Source organism: Poecilia formosa, unplaced genomic scaffold (genome assembly GCF_000485575.1).
Source record: "Poecilia formosa unplaced genomic scaffold, Poecilia_formosa-5.1.2 Scaffold391, whole genome shotgun sequence".
Lineage (NCBI taxonomy): Eukaryota > Metazoa > Chordata > Actinopteri > Cyprinodontiformes > Poeciliidae > Poecilia > Poecilia formosa.
The window spans coordinates 246,941-271,030 of NW_006800330.1; the positions used below are offsets into that span (position 1 = coordinate 246,941).

Sequence of the window (24,090 nt, forward strand, 5' to 3'; positions counted from 1 at the left end):
ACGGTGGATTGTGTTCACTGACGATGCTTTCTGGAAGTATTCATGAACCCATGCTGTTATTTCCTTAACAGTGGCATTCCTGTCTGAGGTGCAGTGACGTTTAAGGGCCCGGAGATCACGAGCATCCAGTAGAGTTTTATGGCCTTGACCCTTACGCACAGCAATTGTTCCAGATTCTCTGAATGTTTTGATGATGTTATGCACGGTTGATGACGATAACTTAAAAATCTTTGCTATTTTACGCTGGGTAACAGCATTCTGGTATTGCTGCACTATCTTTCTGTGCAACAATGGTGGAATTGGTGATCCTCTTACCATCTTGGCTTCAGAGAGACACTGACACTCTCAGAAGCTCTTTTTATACCCAATCATGTTGTCAATTGACCTAATTAGTGTTAATTGGTCTTCCAACTTTTGATCTGCTATCTATGTTCTATTACGAATAAAATATTGACATTTGCAATCTCCACATCATTGCATTCAGTTTTTATTCACAATTTGCTTAGTGTCCCAACTTTTTTGGAATCCGGTTTGTACTTATGTTTTCATATCTGTAGTTTTATGAAATGTACTGTAGTTGTCGCTGTGCTGCTGCTGTTGTTGGTCAGGTCTCTTGAGAAACTTCATCTCAGTGAGACTTAACTGGTTAAATAAATAAACATGTCTTGTGTAGCTGATGAAGGACTCACGGACACAACAGACGTCTTTACTCTGATTTTATTGATTTACATTGTTATAATCAAGAGGCTACAGAGATTAAAACAATTTGATTTTTGAGAATTATGAAGCAAAACATCATTATGAAGTATGTTTAAACTCAATGTTTCTATGAAACATCTCATTGGTCAGCTACCATGACATTGGCATCTGTGAATCAGGCCAAGTTTTGCTTCAGTGTTTGATTTCTCCAAAGATTTATTTTCAAACAGGCTTTTTCTTAAAATAAAATGTAGAAACATTTCTAGATTGCACAAATGAGTTTAAAGAGAACCAGCTGGGAGTTTTTAGGTAATATCATTACAACATGCTTCCCAACACAGAGGCGAGGATGGCTCCACCGATGGCAGCAGTGAAGGTCATCTTGGTTGTTGTGGCTCCACTGACAGCGATGATGTTACACTTATCTGTCTGGCAGCATTTGTTATCGATTTTGTATGCAACGCCCACGAAAGTGTCATTGATTGATATGCCACAGGTTTCGTTGATCGTAGTGCAGCCTTGATAGCGAAAACCATTGAAGTTGGTGACATTGGGAAACACTGTAAAGAAATGATTGAGATAGATCAGACAGTGAAGAATATGGCTGCGTTCACACTGCAACCTGAAGTGACCCAGTTCGGATTTTTTGTCCAATCTGATTTTTTTTGGTGTGGTTGTTCACACCTCTAAATATGTTTCACACCATGGTTGCTGTTTTTCTTCCCACTTGTGCAGAATAGTGACGTTTCAGGTCACATTTGAAAAGATTAGATACATATCGGATACCCAAGTGGTCTTGGTCACATTAGAAAAAAATCAGATCTGTGTTGTTCAGACTGTCATGAAAAGGTCAGATACAGGTCGCATTAAGACAAAAAAAAATCCAAATTGGGTCACTTCAGGCTGCAGTGTGAATATAGCCTAACTGATACTTAACAAGAGATGTTATTGCTTTTTCTGCTGAAAATGTTCCTTCCCGCCTCCCTAACCTTTCTTTTTTGTCCTTACTCTCCTGCTAGGAAACTTTGTGAAACTGGAATTACTCGCCCGACTGCCAGAAATGCAAACAGGTAAACTACAGTTGCTACGCCGTGGGAGATTTTTAGACAACTACTTACTCAATGTTGCAGTGTAACATTGGGTCACATTGGCTGGGCACTTCTCAGTAGACGGATTCACGCAGTAACCCACCACACTAAAGGAGCAGGTGTTGCAGGTCAGGGACTCCACTGAAAATACATTCAAAAAATACATTTATCAGGAGGAAGCATGATAAATATACAGCATTTGTGTTCAGTTGTGTTCATTTGTGTAAAGCAAAATGATTCAAAATAAAGGAATGTTTACATTCATTGCTTGTGTACTGCCACTGCAAAAACACCAAATCTTACCAAGTATTTTTGGTCTAGTTTCTAGTACAAATATCTTAGTACACTTGAAATAAAGCAAAACTAACTTACAAGTAACTTTTCAGGAAGACATAGAAGCTTGTTTTAAATCAATAAATCCTTATCTTAGATGGAACAAGTACTAGTTCCATTGGCAAATTATTTCACTTATAACATGAGAAAAATATTGTGATAAGTGGAAAAAATCTGCCAGTAGAACTAGAACTGGGTTGCTAGGTGACGGGCTGGACTTGGCTAGGGTTGCTAGGAAACGGCTCAGTGCCAGTTGATTGTGGAACTAATACCTTTTTCATAAGCATGAAGGAGTTATCGACTTAAAATAAGCTCCTATTTCTTGTTAAAAACTTATTTGTAAGTTAGTTTTGTCTTGTTTCAAGTGCACTAACATATTTGCACTAAAAACAAGACGTAAATATTTGGTAAGACTTTGTGTTTTTGCAATGTTTGAGATTAATTGTAGTTTTTTAATGTAAATAAATTTGGGTTGAAACAAGTCACTTTCAATTTATTGGTTCTAATCAATAAGGTTTTCGCCTATTGAATTATTTCTGATTTCTGACTGAATACACGCTGCTCTTTGGCCTCAGAAAAAGCTAACCAAATAAAAATAATTATGTCACCACATTACCACACCTTTAACAGGTTTTGATGTTGTGTGCAACTGATGGAAAGACTTGTAGACTACTACTTGTTTTTTTAAGCATTAATACTTTTATTTAAACAGGTTAGAAAGTCGGATGTCTCAAGTTGGATGTAGCTGGTGTGGGTTGTTTAATACAAATAACATAGGTGCATTTTTTGACCTTGTCAACATGTGTTGACCTTTATATTCTAAGATGTTTGACAGTGAAAATTTGTTTATTTATTTGATATTCTAATTATTCTTATTAAGCCAATTATTCCTATCAAAAAAAAACATTTTAAAATGTTGTTGAAGAAATGTTTTCTCATAAATTATGTTCAGGCTCAAATACACTGCAAAAACAAAATCTTAAGCATTTTTGGTCTAATTTTCAGAGCAAATATCTTAGTTAACTTGAAATAAGACAAAACTGCCTTACAAGTATCTTTTTAACAAGAAATAGGAGCTTGTTTTAAGTAAATAATTCCTTAATATTGATTTTAAAACATATTTGTTTCATTGGCAGGTTATTAAACGTATAACAAGACATTTTTCCCATGTCATAAGTGAAATAATCTGTCAATGGAGCCAGCACTTTTTCATCAATATTAAGGAATTACTGACTTAAAACAAGCTCCTATGTGTGGCTAAAAATGTACTTTAAAGTTAGTTTTGATTTATTTCAGGTTTGCTAAGATACTTGCAGTAAAAGTTAGACCAAAAATACTTTGTAAGATTTTGTGTTTTTGCACAAAATGTATTAAACTTTGATTCCATGATCAAGCAATGATTAAATCACATCACAGATACTCACCAGCAACCAAGCATGCAACAACTGCAACAATTGAAAGAATAACCTTCCCCATCTCAGTTGATTGATTTGAGTCTGAGTTTTAGCTCAAAGACAAAAAGAAAATCCTTCCTGTGAAAGCCTGGAGTTTCTTCTCTTCCAGATGATCTTATGGGGACGTTGATGAGGACAGTGATTTATATTAAATGGAGAAGGGGAGGGGACAATGCATGGAGAAGGGGTTATTCAAGTTTTGTTTATCTGTAAGGAATGTCGGAGGAGGAGGGAGATAAGCAGGAGTAACGAGTAAGATTTTGTTGCTGATTAAGCGCTTAATCAAAATATAAATATGTGTAAAGTAACTGTGAGTGTCGTCATTACAGAAAAATCTGAAAATAGGTTACTGTAAGTTTCTAAACATAAAGCTCCATATTTGTTTTGGGGTTTTTTGGTAGGAAATTTTGTAAATAAATAAATATAATAATTGAAAAAAAAAATACAAAAGAGGACCAAATGTGTGAATTTATCCCCTAATGCAGAGGCTCCAAAACTGTGGGGCATGCAGGGGGGGGACGCGGGAAGCCATCTGGATGAAAACAAAACAAACAAAAAAAAACATGAACGCTGTATGCGCTGGGTTTTTACCTTAGAATGGCCAACTCTCTGTTATTCCTGTCAATTTGATACAGTAGAGGCTTCCGCACTTCCCATATTTGTGTCCTCTGTCACTTTTATCAGCAGTTAAAACTGTTTAATCCGTTGTTAACATGTCGTAACCTGTTTTTCCGAGCCGCCTTCAAACGCAACATGAGCGCTACGTTTACACCTGTGAAGGAGACCTGCTGCTGCTCTGCAGAGCTACAGGTGTGTTAGGATCATGGCAGCAAACCGCAAAGAACTTTAAACAGTTTTTTCCCCCAAACTAACCGACTGAGTTGAGTAAAGCTGTTGGATGCAGGTAATGTTAGCTAAAAGATGACTAGCTAACATCAATACAGAACCTTAAGCTTAACAAGTAGCCTGTAGGCTACCGGTGTTGTTGTCTATGTCCAGCTACGTACATTCATTTTTGCCCCCAGGCAGCTATTTGTGATCCATGGGGGGGCAGAAAATGTTTGGAAACCACTGGGGGGGCCCAGGAGGAAAAGTTTGGGAACCACTGGCCTAATGTAACCTTTAACAGCAGCATCATCCTCCATAACAATGAGCTTCAGCTGAGTCAGAGTTGCAGAACCTGTTGAACTTTAACTACAGAAAGCTTCTTGTTCTTCCACTCTGACTAATTCTCAGCTGTTTCTAGATTTATGATTTATTTATAGTAGGATATAAATGTAGGGACAAGGGCAACTTTGATGAACGATGTGTTTTAAAACACTAAATGGAAAACCAGCTACAACCAGTACAATACTGAGAAATGTTTACTATGATTTACTATGATTTAGATATTATTATTGTTATTGGTCCTTGTGAGATTTTATTTCCTAATGTTTTAATGAAATGACAAAAGGACAAAAAATTCTCAGCAATTCCACCAAATAGAGGAAAAATATTATTAAAATCATTAATAAATAAATACATTGATGTTATTTTAATTCAATAGACTCTGGAAGATGCTGTGAACATACACTTCTGGACCACTGCACTGAACCCCATTGAAACCTCCTGGTTATTCCACAAAATATTGGTTTCTGAACTCTTCCTGAGTTAAAACTTTAATATTGTTGTTTCTACATTAATATAAACTTGTTTTCTTTGCATTACTTGAGGTCAGAAAGCACTGCTTATTTTTCATTATTTGAACATTTCTCATTTTCTGCAAATAGAAACCACATTTTTGCTTGGAATTTCGTGGACATGTTGTCAGTAGTTCATAGAAGAAAAGAACAATGTTTGTTGTACTCAAACATAAACCTATAAAAAGTAAAATAAGAGAAACTGATCATTTTAAGTGGTCTCTTACTGTTTTCCAGAACTCATACTATGTTAGAAAGTAAACATCTACACAGGAGTTTATCTTTTATATAGTAAACTCGAGCACACAGGAGATTTTTCCAGAAATAATCTTTATATTTGGAAAAAAGTTTGATTAAGTTGCAGGAATAAAAGCATTCAAAATCAAGAGAAAAGCAGTAGAAGCCATTTTCTGGATCACTTCTCATAATTTCATTGTAAGTTGACTATAGTTGGGCTTCACAGTGGCACAGTTGGTAGCACTGTTGCCTTGCAGCAAGAAGGTCCTGGGTTTGATTCCCAGCCAAGAATCTTTCTACATGGAGTTTGCTAAAACTAGGTATGTAAGAACTGTTTCTTATGACTTCTAACTTTAATATATTTAGAGCATAAATGCGATTCACAATTATAATTTTTGTTGGCTGTGCAGGAGGCTCTACTTCTGCTTTTCTGAGCAGACTAAAATCTAATTAATGAAGAATGATTGTGTGCAAAAAATATAATAATATGTTTTGTATAACCCATAGAACTATTCTAACCTAAAGAAGCATAATGGGTCACCTTTAAGTACTCAATAAACGCTGAGTTTAAAGGTTTATTTAGTGTAAAAACCAGACCTGTAGGAACTCACCAGGTCCTGGAAAGACCAGCTACAGGAAGAAACTAGAGGAAAAGAACAAAATATGTTGCGTTTGTAGAAGAATGCAATGCAACAGGTAGTTAGTAAGGTATGAACCCCCTGGGGTTGGATGGAGAAGATTTACATTTCTGTCTTTCTGCAGGAGCAACACCTGAGGGCAAAGATAGCGTGAAGCTATCAGACAGAAAGCTTCCTGCTTATCAGATGAGCAGATGCTAGCTGGATAGCATAGCTTCAAATCAGGCGAGGTTGTCTGAGTGTGTTACAGTTACAGTCACACAAATCAAGTAATGTCTAATTAAAGACATTTGTATGTTTCACTAAACTTATATTTTGTTTTATTAAATATTTGATTTAAATTACAGAGTAACAAAAAATTGGTTTTGGTTTAGGATTAATTTATTCACACTATCATATAACCCTTTATTGTAAAATAAATGCACATATATAGAGTACACTGTTATGCTTGTTTGACTTGATTTAATCTTTTGTTTTCTGAGTTATATCAGAGTTTATGTTGTCAGTTTAGTTAGTAGATTTCAGTTACCAATATTGTTATTTTATATGATTTATCCAAGTTTATCTTTTGGGCTACATTAACAACAAATGTTTTTGGGATTTAACCTGACTGTCGTTTTACTGTTCTGTCCATCACACTCATTATTGGAAGGTTTGAAACGTAAAATTAACCTAAGAAACGTCACAAACTACGTGTCCATGTGCATCTGACTCTTTATTTACATTCAGTAAAATGTGTTAAAAATGGTCTGAAGTAGGAACTGAGCATTTTGCATTATGTTTATCCCAATATCCTAACATCTAAATGTTTCCTTCTATTTCTTGTCTTTAATCATTTGACCTGAATTTACTTTTCATCCACTTTTTTTGGTCCAACCAGCACAGTTCACACAGTCATAGCCTTAGATGATGCAAGAATTTCAATGACAAAAAGCTGCATAAAAGATGCGACTATTTTTTAAATTATTTTATCACCTCAAAGAAATAATCATTTTACTTGGATGTTGTATTTTGCTATACGTGTTGAGGAGTTATAAAGGTAAATAAACTTTAATGTGATCATAAATGTAGACCCAGACACCAAAGAGACAGTTTTCCTAGATAGAGGTAGTTTAGTTTATTATGGCACAAAGTTTACAGGAATTTAAAAAATTTGGATTAAAAAATGCACAAACAAAAAAAGTAAAACATCATCAAGAAAGATTAACAACCTCAATGTTTCTATGAAACATCCCATTGATCAACTTCCCCGATTTAAACATCTGCAAACAACTAAACCATAATCTGAGTACCTCTGGCTCTGAGCAAATTAGTATTGCTTTGATTTTATTATTGATTTTATCCAGATGCACCTGTTGTGTGCAAACACAAAGATCAGCTTTCGTATTAAATCACAAAATGCTTCCCAGTGTGGAGGCCAGGACGGCTGCTCCGATGGCGGCGCTGAAGGCCATCTTGTTGGACGGAGCGGCGCTGAGTGTGATGGGGTTGCAGCTCTCGGTGGAGCAGCAGGTGATCTTGGTGTTGTAGGTGACGCCCATCATGGTATCAGGGGTAGTTGTGTCACAGCCGGTGGTGTTTTCCCTGCAGCCCTGGATGTTGAAGCCCACAAAGTCTGGCAGGGACGGGAACGCTGCAGAGAAACAGATTAATTAAATCAGTGGGTTTGGAAAACTTGCACTTTTATTCATCTGCATCTAATTGGTGATTTTATCTAATTTCATTGAGTTAAAAAAATGCTTTTCTTCTGATGCTCTGTTGACCCAAAGGGTCACCACACTGGAAAGTCCAGATTTACAACCAAATTTTCCACTCTGTTGCTCAAAGTGATAGCTTACACACTGCAAAAACACTAAATCTTACCAAGTATTTTTAGTCTAGTTTCTTGCACACTTAAAACAAGACAAAATCAACTGACAAGTAACTTTTCACCAAGAAATAGCTTATTTCAAGTTATATTTCTTAATAACACTGGAAAAAGTACTAGTTACTTTGGCAAATTATTTCACTTACAACATGGGAAAAATATCTTATTATGAGTGAAATAATGCGCCAATGGAACAAGTACTTTTTAAATCAATTTTAAGGAATTATTTACTTAAAACAAGCTCGTCTATCTCCCTGAAAAGTTACTTGTAAGTTATTTTTGTCTAATTTCAAGGGTACTAAGATATTTTCAGTAGAAACTAGACCAAAAATACTTGGTACCATATGGATATATAAGATAAAGCAGCATAATTCCCCACTACACTGCAAAAACACAAAATCTCACCAACTATTTTTGCTCTAATTTCTATTGCATGTATCTTAGTAAACTTGAAATAAGACAAAACTAACTTAAAAGTAACTTTGTAGCTTGATATAGAGCTTCAGTTAAGTAAACAATCCCTTAATATTGACGATAAAAGTTCTAGTTCCACAATCAACTGGCACTCTGCCGTTACCTAGCAACACCAGCCATGCCCAGCCCGTCTCCTAGCAACCCAGTTCTAGTTCCATTGGCAGATTATTTCACTTATCACTTTTTCCCCATGTTATAAGTTTAACAATCTGCCAATGTAACTAGCATGTTTTCATCAATATTAAGGAATTATTTACGTAAAACGAGCCTCTACACATCTTGGTAGAAAGTTACTTTTAAGTTAGTTTGTCTTATTTCAACTGTACTAAGATGTTTGCACTAAAAACTAGACCAAATTCACTTGGTAAGATTTTATGTTTCTGCAGTGTAGCAATTGGGAATGGAAGTAGTTTAGGTGATTGATTGACTTCCCAAAGCTTTTAGCTAATTTTTGACTAAAACGGCAAAAAGCGGCACTTACTGGCTCTTCCAGTGTAACACACATTAGAGGTGGAGGGGCAGGTCTCATTGACGGCGTTCAAGCAGTTCCCCAACAGACTGAAGGAGCACTTGTTGCATGACAGGGACTCCACTGAAACAGGAGAAAGAGTTTTACTCAAACATCAGGAAAGTGCAGAGAAAACTGTGACTCAGCTGGGATAAAGGAGACACCAAATGTTTGCCTTCATTCAAAATGTAGTTTTTCTGATGCAATATCCTGTTGACTACACCCGGATGTGATTTGCAAAACCTGCTAAACTCCCAGTGAAGCAATGTTGCTGATGCTGAAGTATTTGAAGACTGCAGATGTGAATTTCTCAATGAGATAAACATGTAAAATGGGTCGCATTAGTGATAATTTAGCCTGATTTGAACATTGTTTGGTCATTTTATGTATCCCCCTTGTAAGATCAAAGAAACTGGCTAATCATGACTTTGATAGTGTATTTATAAAATACAAACATATTTAAAAAAAATAGTTACTACTACAATAATGATCAAGTTTATTAATTAATATATTTTTTGTCATTTAAATACAATGTTCCTGTAATGTTTAAGTGAACACAACTTTTCTTACCCAACACCAGAGATGCAACAGCTGCAACAACAGCAAAAACAAACTTTCCCATCTTGGTTTTGTAGATTTCACTCTTGGTTTCTGCCCAAAAAATCGTCCTCCTCCCTCTAGAGGCCTGAAGCTTCTCTCTTCCAGGTGATCGGGCTTTCCAGCGGGTCTGAAATGGTGAGCCTGTCACCGAGGACGGAGGCTTATATGAGGTGAGGGGTGAGGGTGCGGTGGACTGGAGGGGATTTTCAGGTCTTTTGAGTTTCGCCTTAACGGAAAGAAAAGGTGGGGAGGAGTGGAAACCGAGACCGGGACAGCCAGGAGGGATTCCGGTTGTTGATTTGGTGGTTTTCACTGTTTAAATTTTTTTTTTTTCTAAATGCGTTAAGAGAAACAATTAAGGCAGAGCTAGTAATCAACAAAACCTTCCTTTAATTTACGTTTTACTTGCATATTTTTTCAGAAGTTTCACATCATTCCTCTTCCAAAAGATTGTGACCTTTGACCTTTTAGCAGCTTAACTCCTGGCTGCAGAACCAGTTGGTCATTCGTTGGACTCCATTGTTTGGATTTTTATTGTAATTTTCCAGGACGATTTTTCATCTGTGCATTCAGTAAAGCTGCATAATCACTGAACTGAAGTTGTGATGCATAACTTCAGAAATTCAGATATTCAGAAAATAATAAACTTAGGCCCCGTTTACACGACAACGATTTCTGGTGAAAATGGAAGAGTTTTGTTGCGTTTGCACTGTACATTTACACAAAACCACCGAATGTTTTCTCTGACAGCGGCACAGATTGAAAACGGGTTCCAGAGTGCGATGTTGCTGAAACGTACCGATGTCCATTGTCTTGTAAACAGGATCAATGGATCTTTTATGTCAGGGAATCCCCAGCTTATGCATAGTATGAAGCAAAACATAGCTGCTTCCTACAATCCACAGAAGAAGAAGAAACTACTGACAATGTTGGTGTTAGTACAATTCGTGTTTCCCCATCAGATTCGGTTCCCTCAGCGTCTCTTCACCGCTCCGCACCACCCAGGTGGCAAAATACACGGCTGCTTGTTCAGCGCTCTTATCTAGAGAACTACGGACACCGTGAAAGCTCAAACAAGGTGTTTCAGCAAAGTTATCCTACTTTACTCCAAATGCGCCCTAATCAGACGCACACAATGCGTGTTTTCCCCCAATCTATGGGGGAACGGTACCTGATGGGGAAACGCGAATCGTCGTACTTTCACGTAGGACTTTTTTTTTTTAACACACGCACTTAGTTTCAAAGAACCTAGCACCACCTAGTGGCATGGCGAGAGCATTACACCTTTTCGATGCGTGCCGTCACTGTGTAAACAAAGATTGTAATTAGAACGGAACAAAAATTCTGTTTTCATTGGATCATTGTTGTGTAAACAGGGCTTTATTCTAACAAACAAAAATATTTTTGTGTGATCTATGCAAAATTCACATTTTGCATGAATCATGAATTATGCATACATTTTGTACTTCCATTTGGCTCTGCACTGCTTCTAAAAACTGCCCAATCATTTACTGTGTGTCGTTTTTGGCATAAAGTTGTTGTGTGTTTTTTTTTGTTTGTTTTGTTTTTTTGTGTGTGTGTGTGTCTGGAAAATGAGCCATTTCAGAAACATAACGTCCCAATTCAGCAAGCAATGCCCCTCACCTAGCAACCCCAGCAAACCCCAGCCTGTTAAAGACAACAAAGTGTTTTGTTGTTGACTTACTATCCATTTGCTGAATTATTGTCGATTGTGCAGGAGGCTCTCCTAAGGCTTTTCAAAGTCTAAAAGTTGAGTTGGGGGAGTGGCCAGAAGCAGCTTGTTTGGATTTAAAGTGACAGGATGCCTTAAATTAGCTCATTCTGAAAGGACTAAAATCTCATTATCTAAGAATGATTTTTTTGTTTTGTTTGTATTTTTCACCATTAGCATGGTAATTGCACATATTTCTGATATTCTAAGTATTTATTTAGTAAGGTCCAAAAGTATCTTTGGGTGTAGAGCTTTCTTGTGCAAAATGGCCACACAAAAAAAGTACTAATTGACAATGGACACAGTTTTTTCCAGATATTTTCTTTATTTTGCCATTGGCAAATTTGTCAGATAATACATAAAGGAGTTAGTGGAATAATTACATTTAATTAAACAAGTCACAAAACAGTATAATGGAAAATTAAGCTCAATGTTTCGACGAAACATCCCATTGTTCAACTTCCATAATAATCTGAACCTTCATCTAATTTTAAGTTACATGATGGAAGGATAAAAGCTGTTTAAGGACAAGATTTGGATTTGTTTCTTTGTAACATTAATCAAATAAGTAGGAGTAGTGAAGAGCAGTGGATACTGTCTGTAATTCCATTACAAAAAGCTTCCCCACATGGAGGCCATGGCGGCTCCAACCATGGTCACAAGGAACGTCATCTTCAGGTCTGGTGCAGCACCTGTGAGGTCCACGGTGTTACATTTATCTGTATCACAGCAGGCTACGTCAGTTTTGATTTGGACGCTCAGGATTGTTGACGAGTTGCTGATGCCACAGATAGTGTCATTAGCCCTGCAGCCCTGCCTGATCACACCCTTGAAAGATGTGAGGGCTGGAAAATCTGTGGAGCAACAGTGGACATGGGTTAGTCACTGATATTGCTTAACTACTGGAAATAATTATCTTATTTATTTATTTATTTATTACTATTTCTGCCTACTGCTGTGGCTGTTTACCCTACTATAGTTTCTTCCACCTTGAGGCGTGACGTCACACGCGCAAGATCCCGCCCCCATTTTACTGCTGGCTGAGTAGCATTGATTTTATCTGTTAAATTATCGATGTAACGCGATAAGTCTTGAATGTACGCCTGATATATGAAAGAAAAAGAGATGCAGTGTTTTGCTACTAATTGTCAACACTTCAACAACTGCATGACAAGGTCAGGAAAATTAAGACTAAACTTGCGAGGGAGAGGGAAGTAGTTCAGTTATTCATTCATTGAGAACCGTAACATGTAGGTGTTATGTGGAGTTGTTTTGGTTTAGTTACAAAATAAAAAAAAAAGGCGACCCTCATACTAGAGCAGATGTTCCAGTTGGCTAATCAACCACCGCAGTGTTAGATTAGATAATAGCAGCGGTAGCTAATCCGCCACGAACATCAAGCCTAAAAACATAATGCTGTAACCGACTGAATGTTATGTTCTGTATTACGGAGCCCTCCAGGGAACATGGGAATTTTTTTCTTTTGCTTTTCCTCGCAGTAATCTACTGATCAGTTCATGGGGTATAATTGAATACTGTAAGCCTTTCTTACATGTTTGAGTGTTTTTGTTGTTGTTTTTTTTGTGTGTGTGTCTAATCCTGAAACATTAAGTGGCGTTGTTTCAGTTTCTATGGCAACGAGTCTTCGTGTAACGTAGCCGACCCAGAGAGTGAGGAGGGGACGAAGTGGTTTTGAGTTCTTTAACAGTTTTTCTGCATTATTTCTTCCCCTTTGCTGTGGCGCACTGCACTGTATGAATCATACCCACATCTCCAGGTTTCATTTACTTAATGGAGTCATTCTACCGCGGCAGCGCGGCTACGGTGAAAGAAACGTCTTTTTTCTTGCCAGAGTTTTGCGCATGCGCAAAATTTGCCTCCTTTTTAAGTTGGCTTGGCACCAAAACAATCACTTAAACCATAAAGAGGACACAACTGTTATTTCCAAGGGAAAGGATAGGCTTTTTTTTACATATGCTACTAATGACTAAATGTTAAACTCAACATAAAATAATATAACTCATCAGTAATAATACTTATTAAATTAATTCAATCACTTCCCTGTCCAGATAGTTTAAAAAAAACCCATATTTTTAAGTGTTTAAAGAATTAAAGTGACAGAAAAGTGATAAAGAGTGAACTTACAGAACTTCTCTGTGTAACAGGTCTCGTTTGCGGCACAAGTGGGTTGGCTACTACTCAGGCAGAAGCCGAGGAGACTGATGGAGCATTGGTTGCACGTCAGAGACTCCACTGAAAAAAACAAGTATACAGTAAGAAATAGAGTTATAAGAAGAACTCTTTTTAAAGTAACTTAAAATAATTAGAAATGTTCATTAAACAATCCATTACAATCTGTATTGATCAAGTCTACACACAACCTTATTGTGTGTTAAAATTACACAAGATGTAATTTTAACACATCTTGTGTAATTTTAATGTGTAATTTTAACCATGTGTAATTTTAACCATTTTAATTCAGTTATTACTTTTTGACAGATGGCATTTTGTGTTCATTGTTGTACTTTTGACTTTGATTCAATCAAAAACCTCTTAAGCTATGCCATATTTTGTGGCTTTACTTCGTAGCATAAACACATAATATTTAGTACAGCAGAAGTAGATCCAAAAATGAGTGTTTTTACTCATTTTTGATCTTTTACCTCCATTTGATTCTTTTGAAGATTCAGTGGAGATTAGAATTAGTTCGGACCCCAAATTGATCGTTTACCTTCCCTGTAGGTTGGCAGAAATGTTTTAAAAATTAAGATGTAAATAAGGAAACTTAAGGAAAGTTTTTATGACTCTTTAAACCGTCCAGAAACTTCCATTCATCCCTTAAATGTGAATCTATTCAAAGTAACTTGAACTCTTGGAACCAGTTGGCCCTGTTTCACAGTCCAGTTGAACCCAACAATTGAAATCGAGTTGCTACATCATCATCACTTTACTGGATTTTGGTTTTACAGCTGGAAAATTCCTGTTAACAGAATGCTGTCACCAATAAAAAATGAGGCCCAGTGAGGCTGCAGAAACCTGCCGGGAAAATTGCGTCACTGCTGCTGCTGGAGTGAAATGTTTAAAAATATGTTCACTACTGTTGCCACATCCTACAGGGTCTCGTCGGGGTACGTCAGTTCACAACAAAGTTATTGTACAACAGTTTCTCTTTGTTCTGTTTTTGGAAAAAAAGAAGAGTTAAAATGAAAAAAAAAAATTAATTTTGTACTAATTTCCTAAAGTCTGGAAGATGTTTTATCAGATTGTGAGTTGCTTTTGTGGGATTCTGCTATCCTGTTTGCCATTTGTGACAAATGTTTTTTTAGCATGAAGAAAATTTTCTCTGAAAACACAAAACCTAAAAATAAAAACATAATAACAGAAGGTGTTTCTTTGTTTATTTCTGTTGCATATTTAGTACAACAGAGTATTACGGCTATGCTAAGAAAATAAAAATAATACAATTATGAGATTAAACTCATACAAGAATTAAGTCATAATATTATGAGAATAAAGTCAAAATAATAAATAATATTAAAGTTCAAAAATACTTTATTAATCCCTAAGGGAAATTAAATGTTGTTGTAACTCATTAATTAAGATTCGTCAGAGTTATTGTAGATGATGGAGGCTATTGGCAGGAAAAATCTGTAGCAGTCTGTGTTATAGTAAATCTGAAGAAGCTTCTGACTGAAGATATTCTGCGTTCCCAAGACAGAACATCTACCTTAGTTGTCCATAATCTTTGTGATTTTATGAAGAATCCTTCTTTGCACCGTTATCTCCACAGATTCCTCAGAGGGTTAGAGTTCAGAACCAGAACCAGAACAGAACCTGCCTTCTTTATGAGGCCGTTGAGCCTCGTAGGTCCCTGGTTCTGATGTTGCTGCTCTAGCAGATGACGCAAAAGAGAGGACGCTCAACAACAGATTTATAGAAGATCTCCAGCATCTTGCTGCAAACCTTGAAGGATCTTTGCTTCCTCCAGAAGTCCAGTCTGTCCTGTCCCTTATAGTCGGCTTCACTGTTGCGTTTCCGGTCTGTTGTCAAGGCGAACACGGAGGTATTCCTCTACAACCTCCTCTTCTTCTCCCATGATTGATCTTACTCTGTTCCTCCTGAAATGAACAATCATCTCCTTTGTTTTGTTCACATTTAAGCTGAGATGACCGTTCCTTCCGTGGCACCAAGCGGTCCGGCAGCTCTCTGTACTCGGCCTCTTGTCCATCTCTGATAACCCGACAACTGCAGAGTCATGACTATTTCTGTAGATGGCAGAGGTCAGACTGGTGCCTGAAGTCTTTAGTGCTTATCTCTAGTGAATGAAATGTCTGCCCATTCTTCTTTGCAAAACAGCTGAAGCTCAGACAGAGTCGATGGAGAGCATTGGTGAACATCAGTTCTCAGATCTTAGAACAGATTCTCAGTTGGATTTAAGTCTGGACTTTGAATGAGCCATTGTAACATATTACACTGTGAAGTTCCTCTTAACCAACTTCTCTTAACTCTGTTCAGTCATTAGCAATCATCAGGCAACTTCTGAAGGCTATAGGTTGCATTCAGAGAAAAGAGGACTGAATAATTTTTCACATTGTGCTTTTCAGTTTTGTATTTGTTAAAAGGATTTGAATCATGTATAATTTTTTCACAGTTGTCTACCACTTTGTGTTGATCTTTCACATCAAATTCCAATAAAATATATTTACATTTGTGGTTGTAATGAGAGAAAATATGGAAAAGTTCAAGGTGTATGAAGACTTTGGCAAACAGCTCTAATCATCCCTCTGTGTAGATCAACTTAATGAAGTAAAAACTCATGAAAGGGGAACTTTAAGGATTTATTTCAGAAGGTTAAATACATTTAGACTGAAAAATATTCAAACCAGCACCATGAAAGATTTACAAGCTCAACGTTTCCTCAAAACATCCCATTGATCAACTTCCATGATCTGACAAGAACAAAGCCTGAACTTATGAATCAGTGGGTTTATTGCTTATAGATTTACATTGGACAGGGATTTAGCTGGAGAAGCTACATGCAGCCAGTAGCATGGTGTAATCTGATTACAACATGGTGTAATCTGATTACAACATGCTTCCCAGGAAGGAGGCCAGGACGACGCCGGTGATGGCGGCGGACATCTTGGCCGGTGCGGCGCTGGTGATGGTGACGGTGTTGCACCGGTCCGAACCGCAGCAGGAGAGCGCAGTGGTGTAGGAGACGCCCAGCAGAGAAGACGACGTCGTTTGGTTGCAGGTTACATCGTTCAGACTGCAGCCCTGGATGCTGAAGCCAGCAAAGCCTGTGATGGCAGGAAAAGCTGCAGAGAAACATTAGAGATTTGCGTTAGTTTTGTTCCACCAACCCTGTTGGGTTACTGCAGGTTGAACTTACTTGCTTTTCCAGTGTAGCAGACGGTTTCGTTGACGCCACACGTCATGTTAGCCGCGTTCAAGCAGAAGCCAAACACGCTAACGGAGCATTTGTTGCAGATCAGCGACTCCACTGAAACAGACACAGAAACGAATGAGAGCTTAATTAAAACCTTAAATAACAAGTACCAAAGAGTAAAAATATATTTTCTTCATTTCATGCAGACATTTTCCAGCTTCAGCTGTTTTGACCTTTTTGGGAAACTTTCTTACACTCAATATTTAAAGTCTTTTGTATTATTTTACAGGAAATTAGTTTTGTATTATTTACAGGAAATGAAGATGTGATATTTCACTGCGGCAACCAAGACACAACAGGAATTTTTTCAGATGATTTTTCCTCTTAAATTAAGATTTTATTAATCCATTGGAAGCTCTGCTGAATAATAACATAAGTAGGTTTTGATTTTGAGAAGCTGCTGTTTGCACTAGTTTGAAATTAACTTTTATTGTGTTTTTATTGGCAGTGTGATGGCCGCAGCTGATTGGTTCCTGGAGGCTGCAGAGCGACGCCATTGGACAACGACCTGGCCAATCAGACGCTGACGAGGCCCCAAGCACCCAGTGAGGATTTGTACATTTTATTTGCTCTGAGCAGCTTTAACATATTTTAAGCTCCTGATCGACTCTGATCAATCTAGAAGTTTGTGTTTGGAAGGTTTGGTAGTGATTACTGTATTTTTTGGGGGTTGTTTTGAATTTAGTTTATTATTTATTTATTTATAAACTTATTATGCATTAGTTTATTTTTGTCTAATTGCTGGTGTTGAACTTAACCCTCTTTAGTTTTGTTAATCCTATTATTTTTTTCTGTTTTGTTTGTGAAACCTTTTTTTTTTAATAAACCATTATTTAAACTTGGGCATGGGGGAATACCATTTTTAAAATGTGTAAACATATTCAACAGTATACCGTTTTATATTGTTGATAAAGAGAGAAAGAAAGGCCAGTAGAAAAAGCTCTGGCTACAAACAAACAAGGTTTCAAAAACAAAACAAAGTACACCTGAACCCAATGAAATATATAAAATATGAGATTTTTTCCACTGATATGTTACTGGATTGGACCATTGCCTGTTAGCCGCTACAGCTAACATCGTCAGTCTATAAAATATGCCTTAGTTTAAGTTTGAGAAAATTGTTTATAATCTGTAAACAGTTTTGTTTCAGTCAAGATGTAAAAGAGGACTAAGCAAATTTCTCTTTTAGATTGATTAATAATTTAGCTTTACATAATTGCAGCTTTTGGAGCCAAAGTTTGTTGAAATGTAACAAACTATGGCTCCTATAATTAATGAAATATTTCATCCTATTTAATTATTATGAATATCAATGGTATCGCCTTGAAATATCCAGAGTTTGTCAATCAAAATACAGATAATTCAAGTCTACTGTTCTCATTTTTCACAAGAAACTACATTTTTACCATTCTCTTTTCTTTTTATAATTGGAAGAAAATTAGTTTAATTTTGATTGCGTTGGATTACTTTTCTTTTTCGAGATTTAAAAATACGGCGCCCCTCTAGTGGCATGGCAGGAAAAAGTAATTTTTACAATTACCTTATTATTATTCATAATCTTTATTTTTACAAGAACGATTAATTGAACATGCATTTCCTAGAATACAGGAAACAAGTTCAAGTCTGAAAATGTTTCTGCATCTTCTTTTTTTTTAAGATGCCTTCAAACATTGGTAATTATTTTTAAGTAGAATATAATTAATTATTACCCAAAGCAAAGGATGCGATGGCCACAACAACAGCAAAAAGGAGCTTTCCCATCTCTACTTCTTGGTTTGCTTTCTGGTTTCCTCAAAGGCAGTAGATCCTATCAGGTGAGGCTGAAGTCTTTGTTCCTCAGGTAACAAGCTGCTGCGAGATTTCAGGAGTGATGAGACTGAAAGCAAAGTCAGTTATTTATATAAACAAACATGAAGGGTGGGGACGTTACGGTGTTGGACCCTCAAAAGAGGACAAACTCTAGGATTGGTGAGAAGCTTGAAAAATGTGCAGAGGAACTCCTACTTATTCTGCTTTGGTATTTCTCTTACAGTACCATTATCTTGTACTGAGAGAATCCAAACACACACAAGATTACTGTCCCAGGTTATAGGACAGTGTGGTTTGCTTAAACAAATAGACGTTTGTTTAATATTTATTATGCAAGTAAATGTTCACATGAACTGGGCAACGAATTCATGTGGGTTTTATTCAGTCACTCCGTGTAACTTGGCAGCAAAGATGGAAGGATATTTAAAAACATACTCAAAAACACAAAATCCTACAAAATATTCTGGTTCAGTTTATAGTGCAAATATTTTAGTCTACTTGAAATAAGACAAAACTAACTTACTTAACTCTTCAGGAAGTTAAGTAAGTTAGTTTTAAGTTAATAATTCCTTAGTATTAATAAAACAGTTCTAGTTCCACTGGGAGATTGTTAAATTTATAACAAGACAATTTTCTCATGTTTTCAGTGAAATAATCTGCCAGTGGAACTAGAACTCGGTTGCTAGGTGACAACCTCGGTCACCGAGGTGAATGGCTGCTGTTGCTAGGTAACGGCGGAACTATCACTTTTTCATTAATATTAAGCAATTGTTTACTTAAAACAAGCTGCTATGTCTTGCTCAAAAGTTACTTGTAAGTTAGTTTTGCCTTATTTCAAGAGTAGTAAGATGTTTACACTAGACCAAGTACTTGGTAAGACTTTGTGTTTGTTTTTTGTGGATTTTATTTCACTGAAGCGCTATGTAAATTGATGATTCAACTTGCTAGCTAGCCAGCGATTTTAAAGGTGCAAAAATCTAAGCTTTCTTGATTTTTAAAACCTATTAAATCAAGATAAGAGTTTTTTTAAGCTGTGCAGAAATCTTGATCCTCCCCCAAAATCTGAAGCTATTCCAAATATCTGGACGAACTTTGCAGAAGTTTTACTTATGGCCGTCAAAACCTTTTCTGACATTCCTGTTGTTCTATTCACTTCATTTCAGTTTGTTTATTTACCACAATCTCTCAGCAAATGTCAAGTCTACATAAAAAGACACACATGTTCCAATTAATCCTGGCTATCAAACAGCACATTAAGCTAGTTTAATATTCAAATGACTTTAAAAATTGTTTTTTTGTCTAAGGAATCCCAGTTATTGACCTGCAGCAGCGTTCAGTTCTCACATAGCGACAGCCGACAATCGCTTGTTGACAGCAGAGCTCTGCTGTTTCTTTTCTTGGTTTGAGGCTTCAGATACAACAATACACTCCCTTTTAACTGAATCCTGTCATCGGGTTTAAAGAAAAACGAGCTGCAGCCGTTCTTCATAAACCTGCTGGTCCAACTGGAATACAGGCGACAGAGTAAACATAACTGGTTACATTTACTTCAATCAATCAGCTTTATCTGTAAAGCACATTTACAAAACAAGGCATTTCAAACTGCTTTAATGACTTTGTATTTCTGTGTTTTTATCATTTAAAGCAGTTTGAAATGCCTTGTTTTGTAAATGTGCTTTACAGATAAGCATTTCTTTTTGTCAGACTGTTGATTAATGTTTCCTTTACTACAGTAACTCTTTTTGAAAAAATAACTTTTTACTACGCTGTACTTTTTTACTTTTACTTGAGTAATTTTATTATGACGTATCTCTACTCTTACTTGAGTAAAATTTCTGGATTTTCTACCCACTGAATGAAAAACAAATCTATTTTAACCACACACAAAGAAAACCTGCAGTTTCATAAGTGTTTTCTTGATTTGGGGAAATTATTTTTTTACCTGATTTTGTTATTTGTTTTGTAATTTTGATCCTTAAAATACCAAAATTTCCACTTTATACTTTGTTCCATCTAATGATGTAATTTTAAATATTTAATAACTGATCATTTGATCAGTTACTCAGTTCTTGAGTAGAATTTTTACCAAATACTTTTCTTACTCTTACTTGAGCTCTGTCACCTCTGACCTCTGGCGGGTTCAGATTCTTTCACACAAACGGACCTAAAAAACATCTACAGAAACAACAAACACCTGGCCTGATGTTTCTTAGGTCCAATAAAAGAATGAATCAACATGTACTGCTTGGTAAAAGCATCAGAACCAGCTGGACCCAATCTGCATGCCTCAGGTCTGAGACGTTCTCCAAAAAACGTAATCTTGTAGAAACTCCCCATCATCCCTGCTGTTGACTTCAAGTCAAGTAAATTAATCTGAGTCAAAAACTTTTAAGTATTTATGTAGATATTTACTTTATTTTGTCATTCCGAGAAGGATAAATAAACTTTGATTAAGCAAAACAAACCAACATCAATTAAGATTTACAATGTCAAAGATCCCATTGATAATCTGATGAGAACAAAACCTAAACATATAAATGAGTAGACTTCTTGCTTATAGAGTTACACTGGATAGCGGTGATAGGGGTTTAGCTTGAGAAGCTACATGTAGCTGCTAGCGTGGTGTAATCTGATTACAACATGGTGTAATCTGATTACAACATGGTGTAATCTGATTACAACATGCTTCCCAGGACGGAGGCCAGGATGGCGCCGGTGATGGCGGCAGACATCTTGGCCGGTGCGGCGCTGGTGATGGTGACGGGGTTGCACCGGTCCGTGCTGCAGCAGGCGATCGTGCTGTTGTAGGAGACGCCCAGCAGAGATGATGTAATGGTTCTGTTGCAGCTAGTGTCGTTCACCCTGCAGCCCTGGCTGCTGATGCCACCAAAGCCTGTTATTGGAAAACCTGCGGAGGAAACGTAAAGTTTAGCATTAATTTTGAATCATCAACCGGTAAAAATAAGCTAAATAAGAAAGTTACTCACTTGCTTTCCCAGTGTAGCAGACGGTGTCGTTCCCGGTGCAGGTCTCGTTGGAGGAGTTCAAGCAGAAGCCAAACACGCTAGCGGAGCATTTGTTGCAGATCAACGACTCCACTGAAACAGACACAGAAACATAACAGTTTAATTAAAAACTTAATATCTACCATTAAGAAAAGCTTCAGCCTTCGTGGGAAATGATGCTGATTTGAAATAAGGCTTGTTCCCAGCCCTATAGTGTCATTGGTATTTCCTCCAAATATCCGGCAGGCCGCTCCTTAATTTGAGGTGCGGTGAAAGCCAGTGACGTCATCTGATACCTTTCACACATTTTACACAAAGCAGTTTCAATAAGATGTAGAAGCTCTACTTACTAAAGTTCGTTTTCGTGTTTCTTTTCTTTTTTTAGTTAAACTTGTTTTGACACAGTGAAGCTGGAAGGAAATTAAATTCATCCCGATTGCATCTGGTGAATTACTTTTCTTTCTTTGAGTTTAAAGAATATTCTCGGACACTAAAATAAGACGGTTAACTTTCCTGATTATTGTTCATAACTTTGCATTGTTGTAAACATAGGAAACAGTCAAATTCAAGTTTTAAACATATCTTTTTTTAAAATAAAATTAAAAATTAAAAAAAGCAGTTTTTTTCCTGCCTACAAACATGACAAATTTGTGTTTTACTAGAATAAGTAATTATTACCCAAAGCAAGGGATGCGATGGCCACAACAACGGCAAAAAGGAGCTTTCCCATCTCTGTTTGCTTCCTGGTTCAGGTCCTTGAGGCCAGAAGGTATTTCTCTGTCAGGTAACAAGCTGCTGCTGCTAGACGTCAGAGGTGATGAGACTGGAAGCAAAGTCAGAGATTTATATGTACACCCATGAAGGGTGGGGACGTTATGGGGTGTGGAGCCTCGTAATGAGACAGAAATTAAAATTTTTTTGGCTTTGTTAGAAGTTTTTAAAAATGTTCAGGGACTTGACCTAATTTTTCTTTGGTATTTTCGCTGCAGTGTAATTATTTTGTCCTGAGAAAATCCCAAAATACCCGAGATTACTGTCTCAAAATTTATGTCAAACATGGTTTCTTTAAAAAAAAAAAAAAAAAAAAATTATGGTTTAATATTTTATTTCTGTTTTAAAAAGAGTATATTTATGTTTTCTCGGTTAGCCAGCTAGCTAAGATGGATCGGTTTATAGCGCATTCATTATTTTCTGTTTTGTTTTGAAGGTTTTTTAGTGGATATTACTCATTCAGTCTCTTCGTAGATTGATCATTGAGCAGCAGTAAAAATGTAAATGTAAACATTGGAATTAAATCTGATATTTCAGGAGTTTTTAAGGCCTAAAAGACATTTTAGGCTGAGCAGGAACATTTATCCTTCTATGAAACCTGAAGCTATTGTAAGAAACGATCTTTGCTATATGGAAAACCAGTTGGTCTTGTCAGGTGTTCATAATTACACCATTCAGAAATTAACAAGTAAAATCAGACAAAAGCACAATGGCATGAACATCACCACTGTATTGACAGGCAGGTTTATTGTTTCTTTTCTTGGTTTTTGGCCGCAGCTGAAACGATGCGCTGCCTTTAACCTCAGCGCTGTCATCAGGAAAACATTTATAAATCTGATCTTTTCTCCCTTCAGAGTCAGAATCAGAGCATCTCAGGCCCCAGTTACACATTTTAAGTTATTAGTTTCTTACTTTCAACCGAAACTGTTGTTTGTTTTGTCTTTGAGAAAAGAAGAGATAATTGTGATGTTTGGTGAGATTCTGGGTTAAATTTGTTGGATCCTGTAAAAATATTTCTTCCATTCCTAACAAATATTTACTTTGCATGCAGAAACTTTGATCTGAAACAGTGACAGAGACACATCAGGTGCAGATGGCCTGTTAAATTATCCTGATGTTTTGTATCTAAACCGTCTGGTGGGAAGAAATGGTCCCAATAAAAGTTATCTCTGAGCCAGAGTCACTTTTCCTAGATGCTGCAAACTGTGTAGCAGAATCTAAATGAGATCTTGGATCTTAATGAGACAATCTGTATTTTAAAAAGCTAAATATAATTAATAAATAATTATATTTATTAATCAGAGTTTCAGGATGTGAAAACGATCTCCAATGAAAACACAACTTTTGGAAACCAAAGAAAGTTTCCCACCTTCGTTTAGTTTTTTCTTTCTTTCTGTTGTATATTTTGCAGATTTTAATGCTACATCTAATTTTACTTAACAATTATGACTTTTTCTAATGTTTTCTCTTTGTTGGACTCATTTGTAAAGCTGCAAATAAACTAAATCAAAAGTAATGTACGATTTTGAAAACTGCTGAATCCTGCAGATTAAATTAACTTTAAAAAAGTGAGGATACTTTTTTATGCATTCTCCATTTATTTGGACTTTAAAAAGTTATTAACTCCCAACAATCAAGTTAAGTGAAGTAAGTTTATGAAACTGAGACTTTTAGGATTTATGTGGAGATTTATTTTATTTCAGAAGGTTAAATACATTTAGACTGAAAAATATTCAAACCAGCA

General features: G+C 36.5%; 1 protein-coding gene and 1 long non-coding RNA gene across 6 annotated transcripts in view; one reads left to right on the forward strand and one right to left on the reverse strand.

Annotated features, from left to right (window-relative positions):
* Positions 1-11,609: 11,609 nt before the first annotated feature.
* LOC103154554 (long neurotoxin 31-like) lies at positions 11,610-22,402 on the reverse strand. Of its 5 annotated transcripts, none has more exons than XM_016662807.1 (3): positions 22,254-22,399; positions 13,455-13,562; positions 11,610-12,163 (listed from the first exon to the last, which is right to left on the reverse strand). In XM_016662807.1, exons 1-3 carry the CDS (start codon positions 22,303-22,305, stop codon positions 11,919-11,921), a joined length of 405 nt encoding a protein of 134 aa, XP_016518293.1. In that variant the 5' UTR covers positions 22,306-22,399; the 3' UTR covers positions 11,610-11,918. The 5 variants fall into 5 exon arrangements, with proteins under 5 accessions (XP_016518293.1, XP_007575945.1, XP_016518294.1 ...); XM_007575883.2 differs by lacking the exon at positions 22,254-22,399 and adding an exon at positions 18,471-18,647; XM_016662808.1 differs by lacking the exons at positions 11,610-12,163; positions 13,455-13,562 and adding exons at positions 16,290-16,630; positions 16,705-16,815 and having other exon boundaries at positions 22,254-22,388.
* The window catches only part of LOC103154555 (uncharacterized), a 14,235-nt gene continuing 6,163 nt past the window's right edge, over positions 16,019-24,090 (forward strand). The window contains exon 1 of the long non-coding RNA XR_477939.2: positions 16,019-16,159. This is a non-coding gene — a long non-coding RNA (uncharacterized LOC103154555). The remainder of the gene's footprint in view (positions 16,160-24,090) is intronic.

Excerpts from the sequence above, each read along its gene's own strand:
- LOC103154554 (XM_016662807.1), bottom strand. The coding sequence starts at position 22,305 with ATGGGAAAGCTCCTTTTTGCCGTTGTTGTGGCCATCGCATCCCTTGCT. Across the intron at positions 13,563-22,253 it reads CATCGCATCCCTTGCTTTGG|TGGAGTCTCTGACGTGCAAC; the intron begins GTAATAATTACT and ends TGTTTTTTTCAG. Across the intron at positions 12,164-13,454 it reads CTGTTACACAGAGAAGTTCT|ATTTTCCAGCCCTCACATCT; the intron begins GTAAGTTCACTC and ends GTTGCTCCACAG.